Below are 15297 nucleotides of genomic sequence, written 5' to 3'. Positions count from 1 at the left end.
AAAATAGTTAAAATTTGTATGTTCAACATAACCAGTAATGACATTCTCCCTGTATCTGACATGTAAATCTAGACATCCATCTGTGAAACAGTTGTGCATCCACTTTACAACAGTAGTCGGTCTGAACTACTGCCGTAACGACAGCGATGGGTAGTTAAACCCGTCTCTGTCATGGATGTGTCTTATAATAGATCCATGGTCTGTGTTCAATCACAGCACGTCTTCCTGTGTACATGGAGAACCTGTCGGCAGCGGGGACAGGTGTGATAGGCGTCCTGGAAGTGCTTCACAAAGAAAGGAATCAGGCAGCATCCAACCACCAACCTGAGAGAGAGAGAGAGAGAGAGACGATACATCAGTCTTCATCTTTTCAGTGCACGTCCGTGTGATTCATGCCGGCCGGGTTATTAGATAACCAGATTTCAAATGCATCTCTCCTCACCCGCATAACACAAACACAAGACACATGAGCCACGCGTACGACCCGGCTTGGTAGTCGACCTGCGTGGTGACCTGGATCTGACAGTAAGGGCACGTCGTCAGGGCTGGAGAGCGATGGAGCTCCGGCTCGTAGCTCACAAACTTCAGCCTGGCGTTGGATGAAGGAGGAACAGACGCTAGAGAGAGCATTTATTTTACTTTAAATGGAGGAATTCACTGTGCAGTTTGAACTTGCATAACTTCTGAATAATAATTTAAAAAAATAAGCATATAATTTCAAAAGCATCATGTCCTATCTGATGCGAGAAGCAAAACTACCTCTTGAATTTAAAATCAAAGTGTAAAAGCCAACACTGCAACTCAGATTCAAAGAGGAAAATCACATCCCTATTATTGTCACTGGAAATGAGCATGAAGAAATTAAATCACCAAATTACACTGCAAAAGAATATTTGTCTTATTTCTAGTCAAAAATGTAATTTCTAATCAAAATAAGTCTCATTATACTTAAAATAAGACATCACGTTAAAAGTAGCTTGTTTTTAGACACTTTTTACTTCTTTCAAGCATATTCTCACTTGAAATAAGTAGAAAAATCTGATAGTGGAGCAAGTTTTTCTTTCTTATTACAAGCATAAAAAAAACTTGCTTTCACTGGCAGATTTTTCTACTTATTTCAAATGAAAATTTGTTTGAAACAAGTGAAAATTATCTCAAAACAAGTAAATTTAGGTGATGGGTCTTATTTTAAGTGGAAAGACATTAGTTTTGACTAGAAATTAGACATTTTGATAAGAAATAAGACAAATATTCTTGGAAAGATTTTGCAGTGTGAAAATGTGGCATCCAGGCCAAGATGGAGGCAGAGTTTTTCAAATGAACATGTACCTGATGGAGACAAGTGAGTTTGAGAGGAGAAGCCATCTCCTGGAGAGAGGAAGGAGGGAAGAGGAGGTGGTGCAGGGCTGAAAGGTGAGTGGATGTGATAGACACGTATGTCTTGTCCTGTGTGACATTCATCTGAAATAGACAAAATAAAAACAGACAATGACTTAATGTTTAAAAATAAAACTGTGATATAGCTGAATGTTTCAGGCTCAGCAAACCAAACATGATGAGCTATATATTTTACCTGGTAAGAAGTAAGGTGGAGGTGAAGGGAAGGGCTCGTCCACTTTTGACTGGAAATCCATTAACAGGTTAGATGACCATAGAAAAAAAACCAAGAGAATAAAAGTCTTTGTTTGACTGTGTTGTGTTGTTTGCAGCCAGCAGCAGCAGCTCCTAATCTGTAACAGGCCCACCAGCTGCAGCTAATTGAAATCTACTCCGATTGGTTTAAGATCCCATTACCCACAATTCAATTCAACTGTGTTGCATTCACTTGAACTTTATAAAACTTTAAAAGGTTGATTTGCTTCTTGTTTGTCCACAACACAATGATAAGTTAAACGTTAAACTTTCACTTTGATGAATGTAGGATCAATATGAACAAACTACTGGTCAGTTTTTGAATGTAACATAAACATGCAGCTCATTCAGCCACTAGTACCAACAGTTGGTCAACCCCTTCATGCTCTCACTGCATGTTTGCACATGAGTTTCTTTTTGTGCCATGTTGTTGTTTTATCTCTCAGGCTTATGTCAGCATGTCATAAAATAGCTGGCCTCATGCACAGAGCAGTCGTTTTATTTATGGTTCATTGCTGTCCATCACAGTTTTTTGCAGCTTGGCCTCGGCCCCATGGTTTACATCTTTTCAGAAAATGGTCCAACCAGTATATTATTTTAGCGTCTACTAATCCTTTCAAGGCCCGTTAGGACAAATATGTGTATAGAAAGACTTTAATAAGAAGTGAGTTGATTTCAAAAGCTTTCTATTTATTCATTTTCTCCCAGATCCTCCTCTCCAGTCTGTCTGCTTTGAAAATATAATTCATGACTCTCTTTTCCACTGAAGGTACCCAACACAGCCAGGTGATTTGGGTACAGTCCACTTGATGGCAGTGTAATTCTGTTATCCTCGTTTATCCGGCTTGCAGCTGCACCAGCTCACAACCCGACAGTGACATCTAACTTATAAGCCTATACTTTATATCAAAAACAATTATTTTATGTTTCCTCTCGACCTGTTAAAAGTTAACCAAGTGGTGACAATATTTGCTTCAAGTTCCCTTGAGGATTGTGCTTGAGGTTTTTCACTTTCCCAGTAGAATCTGAAAGGTTTCCTTTAAATGTTTGCAAAGAACAACCTAAATTTATATTTCTGTGTTAATAATGTTTAAGGACACACTGATATCACCCTCCATCATCTATGAAAATATGAGCAGCATTGATTTTCCATATGCAAACACACTCATGGGTCTACAGATCCAGAGAGCCTGTGTGTGCCACACACCTGTATTTAAACTGCTGGGTTTGTGTCTGATTTGTCTAATTTATGCACTAGATGGGGGTGTTTTACTTTGTTTTGTAACCGGTTGGACCAGTTTGAGCGTTTCTATTTGAGCCACTAGAGGAGCTCCTTCATACCCTTCATGGTTTGTGTTGAGAGGTTAATCCACAGATACTCTACTACTGTGAAGATGGCCCATGACGAGCTGTGCCGCTGTATACACTTCCTGTCTCCTAAGTGGGTGTGGTCACTCGTCCCCCCACTTCATGTTGTGAAAGTGCATGTGTGGATCTTTATACAGTCTATAGTGTGGATTTATAAAAGCTGTCGGTAGATGAGAGCAAGCTGTTTATATTTTCTTCTGCTAATATCAGTTATTTACACAGTTAACAGTCATATTTAGCATTAGGCCTATGATGTTTCTTTTTTCTTTATTTGTAATACAAATCTCACAAGCAGAATAATTCCCAATACAAATTGCACTTTAAAACTGAGTAAAACATGTCAGTGTTTGAGTACATTATAACAGTATGGAACAGGAAAGCTATGGAGAAAGAAAAAGAAAAAAAAGACGAAACGGTCTTTCGTGAGGTTGATATTGCCTTAGAGATCTGTGCCTAAGAAGAGTGTGTTGTTGAGACAGGTCCATTGAACAAAAGTTCATTTTCTCCTGATATGTCCATCTGAAATTTGCCAATTTAGTGCCAAAATGTTCAGAAGAATGTTCTGAAAATAACAAAATAAACACACAATGCATTTGCTGTAAACATGTCATCTGTTTTTTATTTTTGGTTTTAAATAAACTGCAACATACAACAGCAATGTGCAACAACAATTTAAAGTGCAACAACAACAAATAAGGGTTTTTGTAATTATGCAGGCCGGGTCTCTCTAGGGATTGAGAGAAGTTAGGCAGTATTAGTGAATTGCTCTTTGGGGCCCCAGTGGTCCCAGGGCCCTAAGCAGGTGCTTGGTCCGGCTCTGTGAGGCGGTTACAGTTCAAAGTAGAGTGATGCCAGGAGATTGAACAGGTTACATAATATCATAATATACAGGAGAAGAAAACAAATAGAGCAATAAAGTATAGGCCAACACAAACAAATGTAATTTCAAAAACAGGGAAACAAAGAACATAATTGCAGGGTCTTCATGGCTTTCTTGTTTTCAGATTGATTTCCTTTTCGAAACGGCAAAAACATGGTGTTTTATTAGTGAATTTACAGTTATGATTTTAAGCTTTGGCTAAAAAATAGGTTAATTTTAGGCTATAATGATGTAATCTGGGAGATGGGACTGAAAATAAACCACATGATACATTTTGATAATCCAGAACAAAGTTGTTGCAATATGTTGACTGAGAAAATAAGTGATCTTTTGCCTAAAAGCGTATGCATGGTTAAGGCATGACCGACTGCTGCTGGTCTCCTGTAAAGGGGCGGTGGTGGTGGTGACACCCACGTGACACAGATACAGGAAGCTGACTCGCTCCGTGGAGCCTCTTTGCGTCTTCACCGTCTTTGGTCGTTCAGTTGAATGTGAATGTAACAAGCTAGCGTGATGATGCTAAGCTAGCTGTCAGCCAAGGCAGGCACCATCATCATCATCCACGGGTTTGGTTTGGTTTGGTTCGGTTTGGTTGTTTGCTGCCGTGCCGACGTAGTAGCTACCGGATGCTTCCGGTCGTGTCCTGCTGCAGCTGGCCGCCGCCGTCTTGACATTCCCTCAACATTATTCCTGGACGAATTCGTGTTGACTGACCAGAGTCCGCGAATTCAGGTCCACTCATTCCCGATCTTAACCCCCCTTTTTACCCAAAGCTTTAGCGTAACTTTAGCTCGCCCGGGCGGCTAGCGAAGACTGCACAACTACTACAACTCGAAGAACCGGACTGACGGGGTGAGTGAGTTAGCATCGGGTTAGCATGTAGGCTAGGCTAGCGGAATGTACGGCTAACGCTGCTAGCATCGGGAGTAGAGGCATCTCCTCCTCCCGTGGGGAAAACACGGATTATGGAGGCCTTTTTTTTTTTTTTTAAGCGTGTTAATACCAGAACGATTATACATTTCATAAAAAAAAGACATAATCTTGCTGCCAGGCCCAACACCGGCTTAACTGTTAGCTACCAAAGCTACCAAGCTGCTAGTAGTAACGTTAGTAATGTGATACCGGTGTTGACGCCTTAATGGAGTGAAGCTACAAACATTATCATGATAATATTTATTTTTAAAAAAATGCTTTGCGAAGTGAGTTCACAGAAGTGCATTAACATGAAAAATAAAAGATAAAGTAACTCACTAGGGAACCAAAGTGATGTTGTTGAAGAGAACTGGTCAAAATGGCTCATATCAGCTAACTGTTATGTGTCAACCCTAAGACCTGATTTCATATAGATATATAGCAAAGATAAGGTCAAATCCTTTAATAGGAAATGTTTTTTCCCCTATTTTCAAGCAGGATATTTATGTTTTATGCATGTATGATGTGCTTATGTTGACTTTATTTAATGCCCTCGTCATGTTGTGTTATGTAGTATGGTTTGTGCCCAGCTGGCACATTATGTGTGTGTTACTAAAAGACAACGAATAAAAAGTAAATTAGAAAAACTAAAAAACAACTGGGACAATGCTGAAAGTTATCCGGCTAGCGTTAGCTTATAGTTAGCGTCAATATCGGCTAGCAGAGTTAGCATTGTAAGTGTTTTGACAGGGAAACTCTGATGTAACCCGGCTAACACAGCTCTGGGCAGCAATGCATTAAGGTTAACAGTTAACTAGTTGTCCCACTTGAGGCAATAAACACATTTCTTTTATTATTCGCTGTTAAATTAGATTCAACTCCGACAAGAGGCGAAGTTCAGCCCGACTGTCTCTCTCTCTCTGCTCTCTGCTGTTCATTGTTTATTATTATCAGTATGTCGCTGAGTTGCTGAAGTGAAGTTTTGTTGTGTGTGTGACAGAGTTTCACTTAAAGACCACACCCAGACAAGATGTCCCTTCATCAGTTTCTGTTGGAGCCCATCACCTGCCACGCATGGAACCGCGACAGGACACGTATGGAGCAATTTGTTTACTCTTTTTAACATGTATAAACTTTGAGCACCAGTTTATGTATTTGCACCTGACTAGGAAACATATTATTGATGACATGTTGATGAGATTAGGAGAGTAGTTTTAACTGAAGGAAATAAGACAGGAAGCGTGTGTGGACATTTCCATACTGTCCTCCAGCCTGGTGTTGGTGTTGTCAAAAAAAATACAAGGAACTGGTCTGGCTTGTTTGTGTATCTGTGTGTATGCGCTGTGTAAACTTACTGTTTTCACATTGTTTTGCAGAAATCGCCATCAGTCCTAATAACCATGAAGTTCACATCTACAAGAAGAGTGGCAACCAGTGGGTCAAGACCCATGAGCTGAAGGAGCACAATGGACACATAACAGGTACTGTATTTAGTTAGTTAATTCATCAATCGATAAATCAAAACAAAGTATTTTTAGTTAACCGGGGTAATGTGTTAATCTATGCCAACTTTGTGACAAACATATATGAATACTGAATGATCCGACTGCGCAACAGATGACTCAGCTGTAGGCTGTGTTGACGTAATCCACTTACTCATCATTGTTGCATTAGTCTGTCAGCAGAAACATGAGGGAGGCAATTAATCTAGTGATTGGTTTGTCTGTAATGTCATATAGCTGTCATATATGACAAAGACACTTGATGAATAAATATATTTCGGAAACTATCTAGTAAACAGTTGGTATCTTTGCTTTCAAAATGATTTTATTGATTTATTATCAAAGTAATTTCTGGTTAATTTTCTGTTGTTCAACTTGTTGCTGCAGCACTATTTTGTCTTTGTAGTAATGTGCCTTTTCCTCTTGGTTGTGTTGTTGCAGGTATCGACTGGGCTCCCAAAAGTGACCGTATCGTGACATGTGGAGCAGATCGTAACGCCTACGTGTGGTCCCAGAAGGAGGGCGTATGGAAGCCCACGCTCGTCATCCTCAGGATCAACCGAGCTGCCACCTTCGTCAAGTGGTCACCGCTGGAGAACAAGTTCGCAGTCGGCAGTGGAGCTCGTCTCATCTCTGTCTGCTACTTTGAGTCTGAGAATGACTGGTAAGTCGACGGCAGAGACAAGTGATGCTCAATGACTGTGGTCAAATTGATATTTCTAATTATAATGCTCAATAGTTTGGATATTATTAGTTGGTTTTTTTTTTGTTCCTATAGAACGGATCGCCTTGTTGTTTACACATATGTCCGGGTAGAAAACCAGCATGAGAATAATAGTGACGGACAAGAGTTTTGCTATATATACTGTATATCTAATTTTCCACGTCACTATATTGCTGTTTAGACTAATCTGATGTTCGTTAAGTCTATAAAACCAATGATTGGACACTCATTACTATTTCTGTGTGCACTTTTTTGTAATTAGTCATGGTTATCGTAAATTAGCCGGGCTAACCGTTACCTGTGTAACGGTTGCAAAGGGACACCGGAGCTCTTCGTAAAAAAACACACACAAAAAAACATCCAAATACCTCCATGATGCTCGTATGTAATGTCCGTCTTGTGCTGAAGCCCCAAATTGCGTAATTGTCCCGAAAAAAATTGAATAAGTCTATATTTTAAGCTTGTTTGTAGCGGAAGCTTCTCGTCTTCTTCTTCTTCTCCTATTCCTGGTCCGTCCAAATATCGCGTGATTCGCAGTAACCGCAATGACGCCGGCGCAAATCACGCGATATTTGGACGGACCAGGAATAGGAGAAGAAGAAGAAGACGAGAAGCTTCCGCTACAAACAAGCTTAAAATATAGACTTATTTAATTTTTTTCGGGACAATTACGCAATTTGGGGCTTCAGCACAAGACGGACATTACATACGAGCATCATGGAGGTATTTGGATGTTTTTTTGTGTGTGTTTTTTTACGAAGAGCTCCGGTGTCCCTTTGCAACCGTTGCATTGAAATTCACTGCTACGCCGAGACCCCCTGTAACTAAGAGAAGGGACGGTGGACTCTGATAATTCTTCCAGCCCTTAGTCAACATGAGGGTGAGTAGATAATGAGCGAAATATCATTCTAGGGTGAACTATCCCTTTAATAACTCAGTGACTCAATAAACGGTCCATGAAAAAATATTTTTTCTAGCGGATATCTTAGTCACAACATGACTGAACTGGAGTAGTTTCATGCCGTGTCTGACAACGGGAGGGTTTTAACAGCTGACGTCCTGATGTTAGCTTTGCTGCTGCCGTTAGTTGTCCCTGTCAGCTGCAGCCACTGATGCTTTTTAGACACCGCGATTCCCCAAAACTGAATAAATACCATAGCAACACAAAACTGCTTTGCTCATGCACACAGAAATAGTAATGTTTCTTGTTCAATCATTTCAGATTTGTCTAAACGGTGATAGTGGCATGAAAAACATAATATATAGTATATATATATATAGCTAAACTCTCGTTCGTTACTATTGTTCTCATTCAAATTACATGCTGGTTTTCTACCCGGAAGTACAACAAGGCGATTTGTTCTATTACAAAAATCAAGCTATATTAATAACTCTTATTTTACTGGGTACACAGCTTGTGTACTGTGTCCTGTTCATCCACACAGCTTGCATATTAGTAAAAACAACATACTGAAGTTTTTTTTATGTGCTCCAGGTGGGTGAGCAAGCACATCAAGAAGCCAATCCGCTCCACCATCCTCAGTCTGGACTGGCATCCCAACAACATCCTCCTGGCTGCTGGATCCTGTGACTTCAAATGCAGGTAAAAAGAAAGTAATTAGAAAGAAACGGAAAAGTACATTTAAAAAAAAAAAAAAAAAAAAAGGGGGAGGGCAAGAGATGAATATGAAAAGATTGAAACATGCCATCATCCTCTCTTTCATACTTTTATGCTTTTACTTTTACCGCTCCTCCCTCTCTGGCCTCCAGGGTGTTCTCAGCCTACATTAAGGAGGTGGAAGAGAAACCAGGCCCCACACCCTGGGGCAGCAAGATGCCATTTGGGGCAGTGCTAGCAGAATTTGGAGGAGCAGGTCTGTATCTCTTCTGTCTTTGTTCGGATAGTAAAAGTCCTCTTGCATATGACTCGCAGCAAAACACTTAAAACTCAACCGGATCTGCCTCTCTCTCTTTTTTTTGTGTGCACATTGTGTTTGTCAGGGGGAGGGGGTTGGGTCCACTCGGTCTCTTTCTCAGCCTCTGGGAACCGCCTGGCCTGGGTCAGCCATGACAGCACTGTCACTGTGGTGGACAGCTCCAAGACTGCCAGGTATGTTTCCTTCTACGCATAGATAAATATAAGTCTATTAGAGCAGTGGGTCTCAGATTATTATCACAGTTAATTCCAGACATATTATATTTGTTCGTGTTACACAGCGCAAAATAAAGACACAAGTATGATGTGGTTTTTTATGAATACTACAGATAAGGTATTTTTTTTTTATCTGTTAGGTTGCTAGGTACCAGTAATCTCACTGTGTCTATATTTGTCCGTACCAAACTGTGTGGTGTTGCAGTGAAGGAGATGATGCTGGATGAAGTCATCTCAAGCGACGGCGTTTCATTTATAGCAAATAATAACAGGAGTAAACCCTGAGTCATAATTGGACCAGGTGCTTTTTGTTTTTAAAGTCACAAAAAACAGGAAATGGAGGTGAAAATGTCCAAGAGAAGGAGTGTTCTTTCCTGGTAGCACATGATTGTATCTCCATAAAAACAAATGACCTCATTTATGAAACAAAAATCAAAATCAACTTGGCAACACATTAAAAAAAACAAAAAAACAACCTTCTTCTGGCATTTATTTCCCTGCATGATAAATTCATCTTAGTCATTATGTTTTGTGTATCACTGGCCACTGTATTTAGGTCACGATCTGTAATCTGATCGTCCACTGACTGTGACTAAACAGTGAGAAAGGTAGACACCAGGTGAACCACGTCCAAGGCGAGGCTCGGGTGTAATGACAGGCTGCTGTCGACAAATTGCAGGTGACATGAATTGAGGGGGTGGTGGTGGTGATCGAGCCTGAGCGAAGACCTCAACAGACGCTGCAGCAGTTAAAGCAGAGAGCCACTGTTTTGTTATTTAGTCCTAAAACGGTCACGGTTTCCTTTAACTGTTGTTGGTATGTTGCTGTTAAATCAATAATCAGTTTGTTTGTTGTGTTCAGTCCTGCACAGCTGAAGACGGAGTTCCTCCCTCTCATCAGTGTCATCTTTGTTTCAGAGAACAGTCTAGTAGCAGCGGTAAGAACAACAACACACAACTGTTGGTTTATTTTCAGGAGGAGCTCTTCTCTTTAAAGGGATAGTTCAACATTTTGGCAAATTGGCCCATTGCCATAACCCCTATAGTTTTAGGAGTAGGTTTGTTACCTTTATTTGTCGGTGCAATTCACCACGTGCAAATTCACCGCGCTCTGAGATAATAACGGAACGTGACAGAGTTGTTTTGGAGGCAAATGCAGAGACTGCTTGCCGAAAAACGGCCCCTGGCGGGAACGTGCATCAGCGGTTTTGCATGAATTTACCTCTAAAACAACTCTGGTCTGGTAACGTTCTGTTATTATCTCATAGCGTGGTGAATGTGCAGGTCACAACTTGATTGTTTGATGAGTTTGATGAGGGAAACCAAGAAATCCCATTAGCCTCCGTAGCATAGCTCTGAGCAGCTCACAGCTCTGCTCCGCCGTTCTAAAAATAGCTTGCACCGACAATTAAAGGTAACAAACCTACTGCCAAGACTATAGGGATTATGACAATGGGCCTATTTGTTAAAATGTTGAACCATCCCTTTAAACGTGCATTGTGTGTCTCTGTCGTCGTCAGGGCCACGACTGTTGCCCCATGCTGTTCCGTTGCGACGACGGCGGGGCGCTGACGTTCGTGTCGAAGCTCGACCTCCCCAAGCAGAGCATCCAGAGGAACATCTCCGCCATGGAGCGCTTCAGGAACATGGACAAGAGAGCCACCACCGAGGACCGCAACACTGCCCTGGACACACTGCACCAGAACAGCATCACGTAGGTCACACACACACACACACGCGCACACACACACACACAAGGTCACTGCACCGCACCGCAGGGATTCAACTTGAAGAACCAGTTATATAAGAGTTTTCTTTTCTAACATTTAGATGCTAGATAATAGATGGTTGAATTTCACAGTTGGTTCATTTCTTGCTATGCAGGCTTGAGCTACCACAAAGTTTGTCTTTGTGTTTAAAGCTGTGTTTTTAAAGGGATACTTCAACATTTTGGCAAATTCACCTATTGCCATAATCCCTATAGTCATAGCAATACTTTCGTTGCCTTTAATTATCGGTGCATGTTGTTTTGAGATCAGCGGGGCAGAGACGTGAGCAGCTCAGTGAACACAATGGAGGTGAATGGTACAGGTCCCCTGTCCCTCATCAAACTCATCAAATACACAATCCAACAAAGCCAAAACACACCATTGTTGTTTTAGGCTCCTACTGGATGGAAACATGTAAATTAAGTCATGTTTAATTTCATTTTAATAGCTGTAGTTTATTTTTAAGTAAGTTGAACATTTTAGGAAATGAGCTCATTCACTTTTTTAATAGGACTTTAAGGAGGCCAGTGTCACTTTAATGTCTGGAGCCACTGTTAGCATTAAGAAAAATAGTGTGGCTTTCCCTGAAGGTGCACTAACATTTTTTATTAGGAGCACAGTGTCCTCTGACTTAAAATTTTAGGAGCGCAAGCAGAACATTTAGGGCACACTGAAAATCACATGTAGACAGATACCAGATTCTGTAAGTCACCCCATCCACGTTTCATCAGTATTAAAACAAAACAGCAAATTTACGGGTTGCACATGCACACGTAGATGAAAAATTTACTTGCACCTTTTCAGATTTTAGGGGCCAAACACCCCCAGTTAGGGGCAGTCTGAAGCCCTAAAGCCCCGAGGTGACACAAACCAACACTTCAAATGCTTTTTACACAGGAAGTGTTTCTAAAATGTCCTTCTCGGGCTCTTACTGTTGTTGCTGCCAAAGTGTGAGTGACCTACAACTGAACACTGAGCCTGGAGCCCTGAAGCTGCAGGTGCTCTGCTAACACACTGCTCGTGCTTCGCCCCCCGTGTCCGACACAGTGTGAAGCTCATTAATTTACATGTCATATTTGGATGCAGCTCGCGTGCTGTTTTTATTCCTCGGTCATGCCCAGTGAAGTCCCAGAAGGAGCTGGTGCCCCCATCCCTCCCCTCCCCTCCCTCTCAGCAGGACGCTAATAAGACGAGAACTCATGTACGTCTATATGTCTGTTCCTCAGCCAAGTGTCAATCTACGAGGGAGACAAAAGGGATTGTCGCAAGTTCTGCACCACAGGCATCGATGGAGCAATGACCATTTGGGACTTCAAGGTAAAAAAAACACACACACGATCAGGGCATAAAATTAACTTTTTACCTCGTCTGCCATTGGCTAGCGACCTCCTTAATTTACCGGCCAAACATATGTTTCACCGGCCAAATGAAAAAAATCATGCCTCGTTTGACTAAAAGTAATTGCCTTATGTTTTTAGTATAAAAATCCAACTAGGAGATCTCAGACAGGCAAACTGATTCTTTTAATTTTTTATTCTGTATTCCTGTATTTTAATGTTATACTGTCATGAATTTTAAATTGCACTAGCCACTTTATTGTTAAGCACATTATAACTTTGTTTTGAAAGGTGCTCTATAAATAAAAATATTATTATTATTATTATTATTAACTAAGCAACATTTAAAAAGCTGCACATCCTGGCAGCTGAGAATATTACTGTCAGGTATTGTCCCTCCTCTGTTAAATATGAAAGGAGGCTAAAAAACACAGGACATGTCTGTTCTGTCCTGAAATTAGGCATGCGCATTTCGTGTAATTTTCTAACCAAGTAACCTAACCTGGTCTTACTTGAATAACCGATTACTTTAATAAAAATAGAATGACTCGTAAATGTCCGTCAGACAAAATATCAGGTGGCTGTTAAGAGAAGAGATTAGAGTTGATGCACAACCTAAGGGACAGCGGACATGCACAAAAAAAACAAGCACGGCGCATTGGATGCACGCTGCTACAGCATTGTGTGGGTTGCGAGCACGCATGAAGTGCATAAAAGTTTTCATCACCACTGATCAGCTGTTGCTATGTGCACATATTTAGGCTTGTTCAACCGCTGCCGGCAGATTTTTCAGAGGGAATTTATAATTAGCAGGATGATGAGAAATAAACCCCGACAAGATGGACAGAATCACTACGGTTCGCATCGGGGTTTTGTTCGTCCTGTTGCATGGGGGCTGTAGGAAAAAAAACTGGGGGAAAGGAAGTGAATTTCAAAATTTGCCATCGGCCTCTGGCAGGTGTGTGTTTTTGTTTTACACGCCAAACAAAGCGGGTGTTAATTTTACGCCTTGCACATGATTCAACTGTGTCGTCATGTTCGCACCTCAGTCAACTCTAACCCACGTGTGTGTGTGTGTGTGTTGTCTGCTTTTACCTCCACAGAGTCTAGAAGCTTCTATCCAGGGTCTCCGCATCATGTGAAGAAATCTTGTGAATGAATGAAGAGACGCTGCGGCCTCACTTCTCCCCCCCGCCGCCTCCCCTCACCCACCCTCACTGTCCTCACCCTCTGCTTCCCCCTTTTTCCTCCCCCCCCTCCCTCTCCCTCCCTCCCTCTCCCTCCCTCCCTCCCTCCCCTCTCCTCTCTTGCAACGCAGCCAGTAACATACATAACTGACCACCTTATCGAGTGTCTGCTGAAGCACTGATCAGACCATAACACACTCTTTGTGGGGGTGTGTGCGCTTATACACTCTCACACACTAAAGTACACAAACACGCATACACACTACACTCTACACACACTACACACACACACACTGAGCTGACGTGTGACATCACTGTTAATTTTTTGTTTGTTTGTTTGTTTTTAAAAATGAAGGTTAACCAGGTGTCAAAGTGGGAAGGTCCTCTGACACGTATTAAAAAAACGTGACGTGAAATGTGTGTTTTTATGTTCTCTAACCTCCTGTACCAAAAGTTGAACACTAAAAGGTGCGTTTTATCCAAAAAAATCAGACTTGTTTGTAAGTTCACCTCAGATCAACCTCAACGTGATCTCTCGATGTCGGCAGCGCTCAGCAGATGAGCGAGGACGGGACGGGACGGGATTGTAATGTTTACCGCCTGGAGGGTCGTAAATCTTCTCCAGCAGGTGAAGTCATTGTTTGGATAAGAACGCGGTTATTGATATTCAGAGGTCACGTTGGCTTGGTTGTGCTGTGGAGAGCTGCGCGGGCTCTGATGGTGGAGAGAGAGAGAAAGCAGCTGTCTAAACTCTGTGTGTGCGGAGTCACGGCTGGGCAGCACCAGGCTCTGTAGCTACTACACTAAAAACCACACGAGACGGAGGATTTCTATGTAACTGATCATGAGGTAGACATGAAATAAAGATGAAATACATTTACAGTACACAACTCACTCGACTGCTCTCTTCCTTTTGTGTGTTTCCTTTGCTTGTCTGTGACACAGTGGGCGAATAGTAACCGGATAGTGGGTGTGTAGTTAATAATCTGTGAGTCTTATCTCTGCTCTGGTGTTCCCGTCCAGATGAAGTAACTTTGGGTTTGGTTCCTGAAAAGATGCGAACATTATGAACTAACAAAAAAAAAAAGAGAAGCAGGTTTTTCTCAGCAAAACACGATGTGGGTTCCTGAAGCCGGACCAGCCAGGTAAACCCATCTTCTTACTCTTTCTCGTCTCTCTTGCATGAAACATTTGCGAAGCTGGTTTCTCACTCAAAATTGTATTTATATAGCACATTTAAAAACTTCTGAAATGTTTTGCATTGTTTACATCCCTGTTTATCCAGATGACGACCTCTGCTTCCTCAAATCACTGTTAATCACTGATAAACAGGATGCTGCAAACAAAACAGGGACCCGCCCAAAACACTTTGTCCCATGGTGTAAAACAAAAAACCACAGAACAGCTTTACGTAACAGTTTTAAATGACTTAGTTGGTCTTTTTGTGCTTGTACGGTGATGACGTGGCCAAACAAAAGAAATCTGTAGTTTTTTTTTTTCATATATAAGGAGAATTTTCAGGTCTGGATTTTATCTTTATGAGCAGGATCGAAACTAAACAAAAAAAAAAAGAAAAAAGTGTCTTATCAGTACATATGGTAGTTTGATACATTACAACGCTAATTTTCTCAATTTTAACAGGAACAAAATAATGTGAGCATCATTAAGGCCCTTTAATGTTAATAGTACATTTTCTTCTTCTCAGACATTCATGTTAATCGATATTTAAGTCGCATTGCTGCCAGGGCCGCTCCGTCTCCTTAACAGAGAAGTGTAAAATAATAAAGTGAGTGGGATGTATTGAATTAAAGCCTCTCTGATGGCCTTGATTCAAT

General features: G+C 41.3%; 2 protein-coding genes across 2 annotated transcripts; one reads left to right on the top strand and one right to left on the bottom strand.

The window, feature by feature from the left end:
* Positions 1-206: 206 nt before the first annotated feature.
* On the bottom strand, positions 207-1634 carry LOC311008121 (lipopolysaccharide-induced tumor necrosis factor-alpha factor homolog; the record flags this gene model as incomplete). Its single annotated transcript, XM_084001557.1, has 4 exons — positions 207-324; positions 443-617; positions 1330-1461; positions 1574-1634. The coding sequence occupies 4 exons, from the start codon at positions 1632-1634 to the stop codon at positions 207-209; spliced, it is 486 nt and encodes a 161-aa protein (XP_083857683.1).
* Positions 1635-4328: 2694 nt separating this feature from the next.
* LOC310989179 (actin-related protein 2/3 complex subunit 1A) lies at positions 4329-14352 on the top strand. The gene is made up of 11 exons (XM_083976144.1): positions 4329-4732; positions 5793-5886; positions 6169-6273; positions 6736-6958; positions 8514-8621; positions 8789-8892; positions 9020-9128; positions 10032-10107; positions 10690-10883; positions 12165-12255; positions 13379-14352. The coding sequence occupies exons 2-11, from the start codon at positions 5823-5825 to the stop codon at positions 13415-13417; spliced, it is 1113 nt and encodes a 370-aa protein (XP_083832270.1). The 5' UTR covers positions 4329-4732; positions 5793-5822; the 3' UTR covers positions 13418-14352.
* The last annotated feature ends 945 nt before the right edge of the window (positions 14353-15297 follow it).

The sequence above is a fragment of the Trachurus trachurus genome (assembly GCF_905171665.1).
Source record: "Trachurus trachurus genome assembly, chromosome: 1".
Lineage (NCBI taxonomy): Eukaryota > Metazoa > Chordata > Actinopteri > Carangiformes > Carangidae > Trachurus > Trachurus trachurus.
This window is presented reverse-complemented; position numbering and strand designations above follow the sequence as displayed.

What these genes read in the sequence shown, in the direction of transcription:
- LOC310989179 (XM_083976144.1), top strand. Translation starts at nt 5,823, where the DNA reads ATGTCCCTTCATCAGTTTCTGTTGGAGCCCATCACCTGCCACGCATGG. An exon ending in TTTGAGTCTGAGAATGACTG is followed by an intron (nt 6,959 to 8,513) that starts GTAAGTCGACGG and finishes TATGTGCTCCAG; the next exon opens with GTGGGTGAGCAAGCACATCA. An exon ending in AGCAGAATTTGGAGGAGCAG is followed by an intron (nt 8,893 to 9,019) that starts GTCTGTATCTCT and finishes TGTGTTTGTCAG; the next exon opens with GGGGAGGGGGTTGGGTCCAC.